This window comes from Chiloscyllium punctatum, chromosome 37 (genome assembly GCF_047496795.1).
Source record: "Chiloscyllium punctatum isolate Juve2018m chromosome 37, sChiPun1.3, whole genome shotgun sequence".
Lineage (NCBI taxonomy): Eukaryota > Metazoa > Chordata > Chondrichthyes > Orectolobiformes > Hemiscylliidae > Chiloscyllium > Chiloscyllium punctatum.
The window spans coordinates 53890430-53905864 of NC_092775.1; the positions used below are offsets into that span (position 1 = coordinate 53890430).

The 15435-nt window shown below is 43.8% G+C and overlaps 1 protein-coding gene across 1 annotated transcript in view; it reads left to right on the plus strand.

The window, feature by feature from the left end:
- Positions 1–15435, plus strand: part of LOC140462783 (piezo-type mechanosensitive ion channel component 2-like) — a 423249-nt gene that overhangs the window by 322653 nt on the left and 85161 nt on the right. The window contains exons 52-53 of the mRNA XM_072556051.1: positions 7460–7647; positions 15128–15298. Coding sequence (XP_072412152.1) covers positions 7460–7647; positions 15128–15298 — 359 coding nt within the window. The remainder of the gene's footprint in view (positions 1–7459; positions 7648–15127; positions 15299–15435) is intronic.

A 15435-nucleotide genomic window follows, 5' to 3' on the forward strand; every position in this document is an offset into this window, starting at 1 on the left:
CGAATTAGGGATTTCAAGACTAGGGGGTTTAAAGGAGGGAGGAGAAAGATTTAAAAAAGACAAGGGGGTGCTTTTTTTTTTGCAGTGTTTCACGTGTGGAATGAGCTTCAAGAGGAAGTGATATATGTGGGTACAGTTATCACATTGAGAAGATATTTGGATAAGTACATGAATAAGAAATGTTTGGAGGGGTATGGGCCAAGTGCAGTCAGGGGGTCTTAGTTTAGTTTGAGATTATGGTCAGCATGGTGAGACCAAAGGGTCTGTTTCCATGTTGAACAACTCTATGATTGTGAATGGGTGTAGGCTACTCTACCCTTTGTCCCAATTCAATAAGCTCATGGTAGATTTGATTGTAATCTCAACTTTGTGGGCGGCACGGTGGCACAGTGGTTAGCACTGCTGCCTCACAGCGCCAGAGACCCGGGTTCAATTCCCGCCTCAGGCGACTGACTGTGTGGAGTTTGCATGTTCTCCCCGTGTCTGCGTGGGTTTCCTCCGGGTGCTCCGGTTTCCTCCCACAGTCCAAAGATGTGCAGGTCAGGTGAATTGGCCATCCTAAATTGCCCGTAGTGTAGGTAAGGGTTAGATGTAGGGGTGTGGGTGGGTTGCGCTTCGGCTGGGCGGTGTGGACTTGTTGGGCCGAAGGGCCTGTTTCCACACTGTAAGTAATCTAATCTCTACATTCTTGCACATCCCCCTGTTAATCTTTCATCCTCTTGGTCATCAAGATTCTACCTATCTCTGCCTTAAAAATGTTTCGCATACATTTTCCGAATCTGCCATGTTGAGAGGAACAAATACCAAAGGTGGGTTTTTCCTTCTTGAGGCCGGTGGTGGGAGTCCAGCTTTGGACAGTTGCCTCCAAAATACCAACTCCAGATCCTGGGGGAGCAGGCGCTGGCTATAGATGGGTCACCAACCCTGGAAAGCTTTCAGACACAGCTGCAGAGGCAGCCAGCTATAGAGGCGAGCTGTTCAAAATCCCTACCACAGGATTTGTCCCAGCTGTTCACCAAAAGAAACACTTCCCCCTCACCCATCTCAATTCCCTACATATTCCCCAAGCCCCATCCATTCCACTTTGTGACCCTCAAGTACTCCATTAATCAATATGGCCCCACAACTAGGTTTGGCACATCCATGGCCATATACAATATACTATGGAAGCAAGTGGCCCTACAGTGATAGTTGAATCTGTATAAAAGAAATTAATTTATTCATAACTTTCCATGTTAAAACCACAATGATTTTTTAAAAAAATGAACTGTCTTTACTCCATTCCAATAAAGGTTTCAATCGTCCAAGCTCTACCCAGATAATCTCATCTGAAGAGCTTTCTAAGACAACCTCCCTTATTAATTAAAAAAACTGTCTCTACAGTAATGCTATGCCCCCACCTTCATTATATCCCTCCCATCATGCTTGAAACTTCTGTAAACTGGAATTATGAGCTGTCAGTCCTGACCTTCCTTCTCCCATGTAATCTGAAGATTACAACCTCAGTAGTGCTTTCTTTAATCCACTACCTAACTCTAAATTTTAATTTCAGGACCTCATTTCTTTTTTTTTAACCCATGTCATTGGTATTGATATGTTTGCTGGCTGTTCCATCTCCCTTGTAGTCACTCTGCGACATCCTTGCGACATCTCTACACTGGCACCAGGGGGGCAACATACCAATCAGAGTCTGGTTTCTGGCCACAGAACCACCTGTTAGTTCCATCTGTGTGCTCGCTTTCTGAGTTTCATGCACAGGTATCCCCAAGTCATTTTGGGTCATAGTTTTTGCAGTTTTTCACCATTTAAATAATAACTCTGTTCTTTTGTTCTCCCCACCAAAGTGAACAACCCCTCATTTTCCCAAATTATACTCCATTTGCCAATTTTTTGCCACTTACTTAATCTGTCAATAGCTCTCTGTAAACTATTTGTATCCCTCTCGCAACTTGCTGAAGCACCTATATTTGTGTCATCCGCAAATATGGCTCCAGTACACTTGCTTCCTTCCTCCAAGTCATTGATATATGTTGTAAACAGTTGCGGTCCCAACACTGATCCCTGTGGAACCCCACTGATTACAGGTATTCAACCTGAAAAACCACCCCTTAGCTCCACTCACTGTTTCCTGCCCATTAGCCAATTCTCTATCTATGGCAATATTCTAGCTTCAGTGCCATAGGCTCTTATCTTTTGACTTAACCTTCTGTGAGGTATCTTGTTGAATGCCTTCTGGAAGTCCAAATATGACGGCATCTATTTATTCCCCTCTATCCATTCTCAGTGAGACTTCCTCGAAAATCTCTAATAAATTAGGGTGGCATGGTGGCTCAGTGGTAAGCACTGAAGCCTCACAGCACCAGGGTCCCAGGTTTGATTCCAGCCTCGGGTAACTGTCTGTGTGGAGTTTGTACATTCTCCCCGTGTCTGCGTGGGTTTCCTCCGGGTGCTCCAGTTTCCTCCCACAGTCCAAAGATGTGCAGGTCAGGTGAATTGGCCATGCTAAATTGCCCGTAGTGTTAGGTGCATTAGTCAGAGAGAAATGGGTCTGGGTGGGGTACTCTTCAGAGGGTCGGTGTGGACTTGTTGGGCCAAAGGCCCTGTTTCCACACTGTAGGGAATCTAATCTAATCCAAAAAAATTAGCCAGACGCAATTTTCCGTTTCATGAAGCCATGCTGACTCTGCTTCAATAGCTTCTGATTTTCCAAATGTGCTGCTACTCCTTCCTTCATAATTGGTTCCAACAATAGATATGAAGCTAATCGGCCTATATTACCCACTTGTTGCCTCTCTCCCTTTTTGAATACAGGGTCACATTGGCAGTTTTCCAATCTTCTGGTACTTCTCCAGAGCCCAAGGAATTTTGGATAATTATGACCAATGCATCGACTTATCTCTGTAGATAATTCTTTTCGGATGCTGGAATATAAGCCATTAGGGGCCAGGGGATTTATCTGCCCTTCTCCCCATTAGATTTGTCTAATACTATTTCACTAGTGTTGCTGATGGTACTTAATTCCTTCCCATAGTCTTTCATACTCATGGGACTTTCAAAGTATCTTCCACTGTAAAGACTGAGGCAAAATATCTGATCAATACCTTGCTCTCAATTTAAATGACAGGTTCTAAAACAACAATTCAATAAACCTCATATTTGAATCAAAATATTAATCTCCAATTAAAGTCATCATTCAAATCCAATTCTGTTTTCTAATGCTGTATACTGTAGCAAGAACTTGCCCAGTGTGTTTCAAGTTATTTTGGTGTTCTCATGAAAAAGTTACATCACCATCCTACTAAACTAGAGGTTTGGATAAATAATCCAGAGAACGCTGATTTCAAATCTCCCTAGGGTCATTTGAGAATCTGAATTTGAACAACAGACTTAGCTAAGTTGGAAGCCCACAGAATTGAGGGCATATTACTGACGTGAATAGGGAATTGGTTGAAGACAGAAAACAGAGTTGGAATGACAGGTAAGTATTCAAATTGGCAGGACCTGACTTGTCCTATTGTGTAGGGATCTTATTATGCAGTCACAGGGTCATACAGCACGGAAACAGACCCTTCGTCCCAACCTGTCCATGCTGACCACTTTCCCCAAACTAAACTAGTCCCATTTGTCCACAATTGGCCCATATCCCTATAAATCTTTCCTATTCATGTATCTGTCCAAATGTCTTTTAACTGTCACTAAGTTATAATTGTACCTTACCTATCACTTCCTCCAGCAGTTCATTCCATTTGTGAAAAAGCTGCCCCTCAGGTCCCTTTAAATCTTTCTCCTCTCGCCTTTAAAATTATGCCCTCTAGTTTTGAACTTCCCTATCCTAGGGAAAAGACCTTTGCTATTTACCTTATCTATGCCCTGCAATATTTTACAAATCTCTATTGAGGTCATCCCTCAACGCTTCACAGAAAAAAGGCTTAAATTAATCACCATGTTCATTAACGGTTTGGATAGTGACATAAAAAGTCAAATATCCAAATTTGCTGATGAGACAAAGTTTGGCAGCATTATAGACAGTATTGACAACAGCATAAAATTATAATAGAATATCAATAGATAAGATGAGCTGTGGCAGATGGAGTTTAATATAAGGACGTGTGAGGTTAACCATTTCATAGCAGAAAAGAACAGATCTGGGGATTTTTTTTTAGAAGGCATAAAGTTAAATACAGAGGAGGTCCAATGAGATTTGGAGGGTTTAGGTGCATTGGTGCATGAACAGGCACAGAAAACAGTCAAGGTGGCTAACAGTCAAAGCTGGCCTTCATATTTAAAGGGCTGGAATGTAAGGGAGCAGACATTATGCTGCAGCTATGCAAAACCTTAGTTAGACCCCACTTACAGTACTGTGAGCAGATTAGGGTTCCACACCTGAGGAACAATGTCTTGACCCTGAAGGGAGTTCAACGCAAGGATGATACCTGGACTTCAGGGGTTAAGTTATGAGGACAGATTAGACAACTTAGACTTTTTATTCTCTCAAAGTTGTAAGCAGTGATCCAATCGAGGTTTTCAGGATATTAACAGGGAAAGACGGGGTAGATATTTCCACTGATTGAAGATTACAGAACCAGGGGACATTGCCTAAGAATTAGGGCCAGGCCATTCAGGACAAATGTCAGAAATTACTTCTACGCACAGGGGAGAGTAGAATCTCCTTTATTGCCATGTGTACTCCAGTACAGGAGTACAGGGAAAAGCTTTTACAATTGGTGCCTTTAATGGTGCCATCTTAGGTACAAATACCTAGGTACAAATCTTGGATGCAAAAGAGGAATAAAAGGAAAAGTAGAAGCATTACTTAGTGTCTAGAAAAAAAAAGTTAGGAAGAAGATAATTATAACATAGTTAAAGGATTGACATTACTGTCTAGTAAAGAATCTCCAGTAGCAGTAGTCTGACTGTCTGCACCAGGCCCAAGTCTAACAACTGTCCTGCTCCGCTCCAAGCTTCCAGTCTGCTCCTCACTGACACTCAGCTGCACCGAGGTAAGTGAAGGTTTGGAGCTTTCTCCCTTAAATGGCGGCCGATTTTAATTCGCTTATTACATTTAAATCTGAGATAAACAAATTCTTATTAAGCAAGGATATCAAAGCATATTGGCCCAGGGCAAGTCTATGGAGTTAGACTGTAGATCAACCATGACCTTATTGATTGGTGGTGCAGGTTAGAGGGGCTGAATGACCAACTGCTGTTCCTATGTTCCTGAAAACATGGACCCAGAAATGTGATTTTAGTGTTTGTGGTGTTGAGGCTGTTGAAATGTTATTATAAAACCCAAGGTCTTTTAGAGAAGGAAACGTATTTACCTGTTGTGGTCTATCCTGCATTACCACATAATTCCAGTTCAAAATAGTTCATTGTTGTCAAGCACCTTTGCACATTGGATATAACAAGTCATAGAGGTGTACAGCATGGAAAAAGATGCTTCAGACTAACTTTTCCATGCTGATCAGATACACTAAATTAATCTAGTCCCATTTGCCAGCATTTGGCCCATGTCTCTCTAAACCCCTACTATGTATATACCCATCCAGATGCCTCTTAAAAGTTGAAACGTACCAGCCTCCATCACCTCCCCTGGCAGTTCATTCCATACACACACCACCGTCTGTGTGAAAAAATTGCTCCTTTGGTCCCTTTTTAAACCTTTCCCCTCTCACCTTAAATCTGTGCCCTCTAGTTCTGGACTCCCCCACCCTGGGAAAAAGACCTTGTCTATTCATCCTATCCATGCCCCTCATGATTTTATTAATCTCTATAAGGTCACCTCTCATTCTCCGACACTCCAGGGAAAACAGCCCCAGTCTATTCAGCCTCTTCCTACGGCTGAAATCCTCCAACCCTGGCAACGTCCTTGTAAGTCTTTTCTGAACCCTTTCAAGTTTCACAACAGGCTTCCTGTGGCAGGGAGGCCAGAATTGAACACAATATTCCAAAAGTGGCCTAACCAATGTCCTGTATAGCTGCGACATCACCTCCCAACTCCTGTAATCAATGCACTGACCAATAAAGGAAAGCATACAAAATGCCTTCTTTACTATCCTGTTGACCTTGGACTCCACTTTCAAGGAACTATGAACCTGCACTCCAAGGTCTCTTTGTTTAGCAACACTCCCTAGGACCTTCCCATTAAGTGTATAAGTCCTGTCCTGATTTGCCTTTCCAAAATGCAGCACCTCACATTTATCTAAATTAAACTCTATCTGCCACTCCTCAGTCCATTGGCCTCTCTGATCAAGGTCCCACTGTAATCTGAGGTAACCTTCTTTGCTGTCCACTACACTCCCAATTCTGGTGTCAACTGCAAACTTACCAACTGTAGCTCCTATGTTCATATCCAAATCATTTATATAAATGAAAACTATGGACTCAGCACCAATCCTCGTGGTACACCACTGGTCACACGCATCCAGTCTGAAAGGCAAACCTCCGCCATGAGCGTGTCTCATACCTCCGAGTCAGTTATGTATCCAAATGGCCAGTTCTCCCTGTATTCCATGATATCTAAACTTGTTAACCAGTCACCCACGTAGAACTTTGTTGAATGACTTACTGAAGTCCATAATGACAGAGTCCATCGCTCTGCCTTCATCAATCCTCTTTGTCAATTCTTCAAAAAAACTCAATCAAATTTGTGAGACATGATAACTCATGTGCAAATCCATGTTGATTATCTCTAATCAGTCCTTGCCTTCCCAAATACATGTAAATCCTGTTCCTCAGAATCCTCTCCAGCAACTTGTCCACTACCAATATCAGCCTCACCGGTCTACAGTTCCCTGGCACCACATTAGCCAACCCTCCTCCGGTTTTTTGCACATCACCTATGGCTAGCAATGCTGCAAATATCTCAGCAAGGGGCCCAACAATCAATTCCCTAGCGCCCCACAGAGTTCTAGGATACGCCTGATCAGGTCTTGGGGATTTATGCACTTTAAGATATCCAGTACCACCTCTGTAATATGGGCATTTTTCAAGTTATCTCTATTTATTTCCCAAGTTCTCTATTTTCCATGCCCTTCTCCATGGTAAATGCTGATGCAAAATGTTATGTTATATAAATATAAACTGCTCTTTCCTTTCTTCCTTTTTAATCTTTCTCCATTTTCATCCCATTCTAACATGGCTGACTCTGAACTATCCTTAGCAGAGTGTTTAGTTGTATTAATCAGAACCAATGAAGATGTGCAGTGACCTCTGGCCTTACAAGTAAGGTCTACATTTTGAGAATGAATATTGTCACAGCAGCATACTCTGTGCAGCATAGTCTACAGGCAGGAGGCAATCAGAAGGGTAATTTATCAAACAAGTGGGTTTTAAATGAAAGCTCTTGAACAGTGTGATGAGGTGAGGAAGCTGCTGTAAAATCTAAGCCACTGAATTGTCAATTAAACATAAACTATTCTGACTATTCCACGTGACCATACCTCTCCATTACCCTTAGGGAAAGCTTTCAAACCAGGAGACCGTTCATCATTATTACAATGCCAAACTAAAATGTCAGGCTCCCTGTAATCCTGATGGTGCCTTGGAGAGAGATGAGTCAATGGAAGGAGAGCAAGCATCAACATCAAGCTATCACAAAATGGCCAGCTTTGATTCGATGTTATCCAGAGACAGCAGTGTGTCCAGGTAAAGGTCCCTCACCTGTTCAACATCCACACAGGCCAGTGTTCGATTCTGGGTGACAGCATAAGGCTGTGGAAGTGCCCCAGTCATTATATTAAATATAATTGTAGAATTGACTGAACAATATCGTGTTGCAACATTAAAGTTGTTAGTGGAGACTGGGCTCTGGAGACAAGGTGATGGTGACCGGGCAATGCTGACTGTGTCTGCGCTGGGGAGACTGGACGATGCTGACTGTGTCTGCGCTGGGGAGACTGGACGATGCTGACTGTGTCTGCGCTGGGGAGACTGGACGATGCTGACTGTGTCTGCGCTGGGGAGACTGGACGATGCTGACTGTGTGTGCGCTGGGGAGACTGGACGATGCTGACTGTGTCTGCGCTGGGGAGACTGGACGATGGCTGACTGTGTCCACGTTGGGGAGACTGGACGATGCTGACTGTGTCTGCGCTGGGGAGACTGGACGATGGCTGACTGTGTCTGCGCTGGGGTGACTGGACGATGGCTGACTGTGTGTGCGCTGGGGAGACTGGACGATGCTGACTGTGTGTGCGCTGGGGAGACTGGACGATGCTGACTGTGTGTGCGCTGGGGAGACTGGACGATGCTGACTGTGTGTGCGCTGGGGAGACTGGACAATGGCTGACTGTGTCTGCGCTGGGGAGACTAGACGATGGCTGACGGTGTCTGCGCTGGGGAGACTAGACGATGCTGACTGTGTCTGCGCTGGGGAGACTGGACGATGCTGACTGTGTGTGCGCTGGGGAGACTGGACAATGGCTGACTGTGTCTGCGCTGGGGAGACTAGACGATGCTGACTGTGTCTGCGCTGGGGAGACTGGACGATGCTGACTGTGTGTGCGCTGGGGAGACTGGACAATGGCTGACTGTGTCTGCGCTGGGGAGACTAGACGATGCTGACTGTGTGTGCACTGAGGAGACTGGACGATGCTGACTGTGTGTGCACTGGGGAGACTGGACGATGCTGACTGTGTGTGCACTGGGGAGACTGGACGATGCTGACTGTGCCTGCGCTGGGGAGACTGGACGATGCTGACTGTGTGTGCGCTGGGGAGACTGGACGATGCTGACTGTGTCTGCGCTGGGGAGACTGGACGATGCTGACTGTGTCTGCGCTGGGGAGACTGGACGATGCTGACTGTGTCTGCGCTGGGGAGACTGGAGTGTAGTGAACAGGTTGTCCAATGGTGGAGGTCTGATATGAATTCGAAATGGTAATTGAACACTGCTGTACTTCAGGTTCCATTGGAGTGGAATTAAAAGGGATGTATTATTCTTTCACAGGATTTAGATGTTACTGTGACAAAGTTGCTCCTTATGTACATTTATGTTGCTTTTGGCTTTCTTTTCAGAGAGGTCTAAGTTTGAAGGGTTTTCGGGCCAGTTTGATTATAGCTAACAGATATTGCCTCAGGTAAAAAAGGCTTTCATGTTTATGAAAAACACTTGTACGCTGAAAGGGGAGTGGTCAGTTCTCCCAGCTCAGCTTTTCTCTGGTTTGGTTTTAGCACAGTAGTGTTCTGAAGCTGCTGGACCCAAAGGAGCAGGTCTCTCTCTGACTTCTCTCCTGTAAGACCCTGTGTTTGGTTTTGCATTTTGTGCCAAGGGGCGTTTATGGGGATTGTTGCAAGTGTTTGGAACAGCATCGTTAAGTTGGGATGATCTGTTGAGTTTTTGAATAAGTTGTTATTCGGTATTCTATTGTCTTTTGTTTGTGTTTCACTCAGTAATCTTGTAAATAAATTCCATTTTGTTTAAAACTGTGGTTCGACCAACTGCATCCCTCCTGGAATAAGCACATTACAACTGCTTAAAACAACCAGCAAATTGAGATCTGGGCTACTTTCTTGAAATGTTTTGAGGGGGTCTGACCTGGCCCATAACACCACCTGGGCCAGGATTTATTGCTTATCCCTACTTTCCCCAGAGAAAGTGTTGGTGGTTCTGTTCGTTTGATGCATGTTTAGAGAACAGAAGTAACAAGAGTAACCTCACTGTGTTAGAAAATAGCATGCCAGTAAAATCACGATGAGTCAAATTCAGAAAGCTGGTTGTGGTGAAGTTCCCTCCGATAGATTCAATGATCCTTTAGAAGATGCCTGAGACAGGGAAGTCCCGATTAACCAAACCCATGCACACTCCTATGGCTGTGCCAACTAATCCGAGTTGAGAAGAGTCCTACTGGACTGTGAAAAACCTGTGTGAAAGTAGTAGTGTTCTCAGTCAGAGAGAAAAGTCCAAATAGCAACTTGAAAACCAAGGCACAAAATGAAAACAGGACATCATTAAGGAGTCGGAAATGCCCAGTTCCACCATTGAGTTGGTCACCCATTCTGAAACACGAAGCAATTGTCTTAGAACAAGTTGGCATGCAAGCATTTTCTCCTGCAAGAAAGGAGGAGGAGAATGGCTGCCTTCCCAAGGCTGATATGCATCAAGATTAGATTAGATTACTTACAGTATGGAAACAAGCCCTTCGGCCCAATCAGTCGATACTGACCCTCCAAAGAGCAACCCACTCAGACCCATTCCCCTGCATTTACCCCTTCACCTAACACTACGGGCAATTTAGCATGGCCAATCCACCTAACTGTGGGAGGAAACCGGAGCACCCGGAGGAAACCCACGCAGACACGGGGAGAATGGCAAACTCCACACAGACAGTTGCCTGAGGCAGGAATTGAACCCGGGTCTCTGGCGCTGTGAGGCAGCAGGGCTAACCACTGTGCCACTGTGTCGCCCAAAGGCACCTCCAAGCAGAGAACACTGCCATCTCCAATCCAATTGCGCAGGCCAAGGGATTCATCTGGCAAAAAGGCTGGGCTACAAGAGTTCACCTACAGTATCAACGTGAACAAATGCGAGGTCTTGCACTTTGGCAAAAAGAAAAAAAGCATAGACTACTTTCTAAATGGTGAGAAAATTCGTAAAGCCAAAGTGCAAAGGGATCTGGGAGTGCTAGTCGAAGATTCTCTAAAGGTCAACATGCAGGTTGAGTCCGTGATTAAGAAAGCGAATGCAATGTTGTCACTTATCTCAAGAGGATTGGAATATAAAAGCACCGTTGTGCTACTGAGACTTTATAAAGCTCTGGTTAGGCCCCATTTGGAGTACTGTGTCCAGTTTTGGTCCCCACACCTCAGGAAGGACATACTGGCACTGGAACGTGTCCAGCGGAGATTCACACGGATGATCCCTGGAATGGTTGGTCTAACATATGAGGAACGGCTGAGGAGCCTGGGATTGTATTCATTGGAGTTTAGAAGATTAAGGGGAGACTTAATAGAGACGTACAAGATTGTACATGGCTTGGAAAGGGTGGACGCTAGGAAATTGTTTCCGTTAGGTGAGGAGACTAGGACCCGTGGACACAGCCTTAAAATTAGAGGGGGTCAATTCAAAACAGAAATGCGGAGACATTTCTTCAGCCAGAGAGTGGTGGGCCTGTGGAATTCATTACCGCAGAGTACAGTGGAGGCTGGGACGCTAAATGTCTTCAAGGCAGAGATTGATAGATTATTGTTGTCTCGAGGAATTAAGGGCTATGGAGGGAATGCGGGTAAGTGGAGTTGAAATGCCCATCAGCCATGATTGAATGGCGGAGTGGACACAATGGGCCGAATGGCCTTACTTCCACTCCTATGTCTTATGGTCTTATCATACGTCTGGACTAATTCAAGAAAAAAATATGGCATCTTGTTTTGGTGAAGGTGCTGCAGTTACAGCAGCAACAGAGGAATGACTCCACCCATTTCTTGAAAGTGTACACACCCAAGCATTTTTAACGGATAAAATCTGACTGCTTTACCATCATTTGTCAGATATTTCATCTTGAAACATGTATTTTCTGGAAGGCAGAACAAGGAGCATATTTCTGCTCTGGTCTGCATTGACACAGGTGTCACTGTTGCTTAGGAAAGCCCAGGAAGCCACGTTGCATTGTGGATGTCAAGACCATATCCACAGAGTGCGAGGCTAACCAATTGCCTGGGTGACCACCAGCATTTCTTGAAGCATGGATCTGGAAAGTGGACAAAATGTTTCCATGGAAGAAAACCATTATCATTCCAGACAACTATTCATCGCATCGCAGCCTAATCCCAGGCTGCAGTAAATTGAGTAAGGTATCATCAAGAAGGAATAGGGTGAAGCCAGTCAGTTCAAGGACATGAGGAGGAGAACTTCTTGCAAGAGGATTTGCAGTAAGGTTAAAATCAACTAAGCAAAAGTGAGGACTGCAGATACTGGAGATCAGAGTCTAGATTAAAGTGTTGCTGGAAAAGCACAGAGGGTCAGGCAGCATCTGAGGAGCCTTCCTGATGAAGGGCTTTTGCCTGAAACATTGATATTCCTGCTCCTCGGAAGCTGCCTGACCTGCTGTGCTTCATAGCACCACTCTAATCTAGACTCTGATCTCCAGCATCTGCAGTCCTCACTTTTGCCTAGTTCAAGGAAGTGGTCCTTTCTCCTCCCCTACTGGAGACTGGAACTGAAATTTTAGCAGAGACAACCATGGAAAATACACTGAGATAAATAACATGATATGCTGCACAACAGAACTGACAGATGTGGGAACTGTGCATTGCTGAACATATTTCACCTGAGCACCTCGAGGAGGCTGTTAAACCCTGAAGAGACTGTTGAGTGCCTGTTTTTCCAGTACAGGCCGAGGCAAAGCTTCAACATTACACAGTGCAGTACAAAAACACTCGGGGGGAGGGGGGGAGTGTTTGACTGCATTAATGACATTATATTACACCTGTCGAAAAACAGCGTGGTCATCAGAAAAAACATTCCTCCATTAATGTTCATTACCTTTTACAAGATAAGGATATTTTAAGGTACAAACAAATGGTAAAGACATTTTTCAAATATGCACCTTGTCAATATTTTTGTCTTTTTAAACATATGGTTCATTTGTCGGAAAGTCGGGTCACATTGGGCTCTTTAGCTATCTCTAATCTGTCCTTAGTCACAATATGCATTTGCAGCGCGTATAATTTGTAATTTTAGTGTAGCTACATCTCCAAGATGTCAGTCCAAGACTTTCTCCTGACAACCTCAGTCTGACAGTGATCTGCCTGGTGACTTGTCTCACCAATTCAGCTGATGTGAATATCTAGCTGTTTTTTTTAAGCTGTTTGTGTAAGTTCTTCCGGAATTCTCTCAATTTGGCAGATTTAGATTGGAAAACTGTTCATGTCAATCCACTGTTCAAGAAGGATGACAGACAAAACCTAAAGCAACAATATCTGCTGTTCAAAACTTCTGAGCATCTCTCATTAAGGATCCGAGTCTGAACTTTGAGCATTTTCAACTGATTTAGAGGGAGCCAGCATCATTTTGTAAAGGGCAGGTTGTGCCTGATGAACCTTATTTACTATTTTGAAGAGGTGAATAAAAATTGGACAGGGTGTCATCTTTGGATATCATTTACATGACATGCAAAGATAATGTTTGTTGTCCCCCTAACATAACCTCTAAATACTACGGTGATGGTAAGTAAATATCCAGGGGTAAATCTCATAGTTGTAGCATAGCAACATGAAGATACGGACAGTGGAATATTTTTGGCAATACTGCTTTAATAAGCAGAAGGGTCTCTTCTTTAATGTATGTTTCTATGACCAATAGTGAACCATTACTCCAATCGTAATTGTTAATTTATTATTTAACTGGCTGGTTTCACTTTTCCTCCTTGGGTCACTGAAACAGTTTTAAGACTTCTTTCTAGTTCAGTCAGGAAACATCTCCAAACCCTCTCAACCTGGAGATCCCACAAACATATATGTCAGCATTGGACACACTTCATCAGTTAACATCACAGATGTCTGGCTCGGTATTTAGTAAGCCATGTGCTTTTATTAAATCTCCTATTATCAGACAGTTAATTAATGTGTATCCATGGCAGACACAATGAATGTATCTGTTTAGACAATGGACCATGATATATAGGAAGGGGCATGTGTGTCGATTGGGGCATGACATCATTAACAGTCTGACTGCATTATGCCAAATCTAACCGTCTCACCAAATGAATGACTTACATAGTTAAAACAACAATGACAGAGTGGAAAGTGATGAAACACAATCTTCATGTTGCTATGCTACAACTATGAGATTTACCCCTGGATATTTACTTACCATCACCGTAGTATTTAGAGGTTATGTTAGGACAACCCTGCCAAACTATAATCTGTCCAAGGTCTCAGAGAAACAAGGCAAGCTTTTTGTAAAATTGGGAAAATGAAGGTGATATAGGCATGGGAATGTCAAGTCTGTGTGTAAGATGGAAATCACACATTCTACCCAAGGACCCTGGATAACTACAGAGCTCTCCAGTGTGTGCAGTAAGCCTCCATTGTACAAAGTCACAGCACCTAGTAAGCGCATTGAAGAGAAGCAGAAGCCAAATTAGTAACTGTACAGAACTCTCCTAAAGTTACCCTCAGATACTGAAAATGTGGGAGATCATCAGGACAACATGCAAGACACCAACATGTGTACAAGCCAAGAAACGCCAAGCCTGAAGATGAGATCTGCAGAAGGTTAGATTGCCACATGACCCAGAAGGAATGTCAAACCACCCTTACATTATTCAGACTCTTAGACTCCTAAGCTCATAACTTTCACATTTGATGTTTCTGTGTAAATGGTTTAACCTAATGTATACACATTTTCACTCCTATTGCATGTCATTTTATTTGGGGATTTAAAGGGCACGTCATGTTACGCCTTTAAGAGTCGAATATTCTAAGAGCCAAAGACACCACATGAGCAGGAGCCATGCGATCCCCAGACAGAGAATGTCTATGCTCTATATGTGCATGTTATCAGTTTATCTGGGAATTTAACCTGTCTGAGATTTTCAAGTAAATAGAACTTCTGCTGCTTATCAGTTCTTTGAGATTGAAAATACTGTGTTAAGAAACGCAACACAAAAATACAATGAAAGGATGAAACACAGTATTGTAAAATTGTGAAAAGCTAGACCTAGTGAGACCCAAAGCGGCTTCGGTGTCCATTTACCCAGGGCAGACTATGTATATAGACCAGACCATGAAAGCAGGACAGACCATCAATATGTCCCAACCAGGTACTGAAAGGAATCAAAAAAGCTAAAAGAGTGATGACCTTTAGAGCGGGACGGGTCTTAAATTGTAGGTTAATCTGACTGATTTTTATCATGAACATTGAACGTGGAGCAGGCTGAAGGGGCTTAATAATGGGCTCTTCCTGATGCTTTATTCCTCTATATCTGAAAGGTGCAAATGGATAAGGCGTAAGCTCCCTTAATCACTGTCAATGGTTGATGCCACTCTGGCTACCTACAGCTTCAGCTTTGCCAAGCACAGAGTGTGCTCTGAACAGCACAGTGCTGCGTAATTCATTACCTATGGGAGGATGTAGCTGTGACCTTTTGCTTTGTGCTCACTTAATGGTTCACTTTGTGCATCCTCAGTTGCAACACTGAAGTCACCATAATGTCCTTGAAGCCAACATCCAGTGACTGTGCTGATGATGTTGAGGAGCCAGTGTCTGTGGTCCCAAAACCCAGCAATCGCAACCGATGGAGATTGCAGAAGATGCTCAACATTGACATCCCCTCCTCACTGGACTGTGAGCCTCCAAGGTAAAAACACACAGTACTCCTGTCAAAACTGACTGGCCTGTCTTAGCTTGGAAGAGTTTGAATTGTCAGTAGTGCCTGACTAGTTACTGATGCTAGATTAGAGGGATGTTGGAAAAGCACAGCAGGTCAGGCAACAT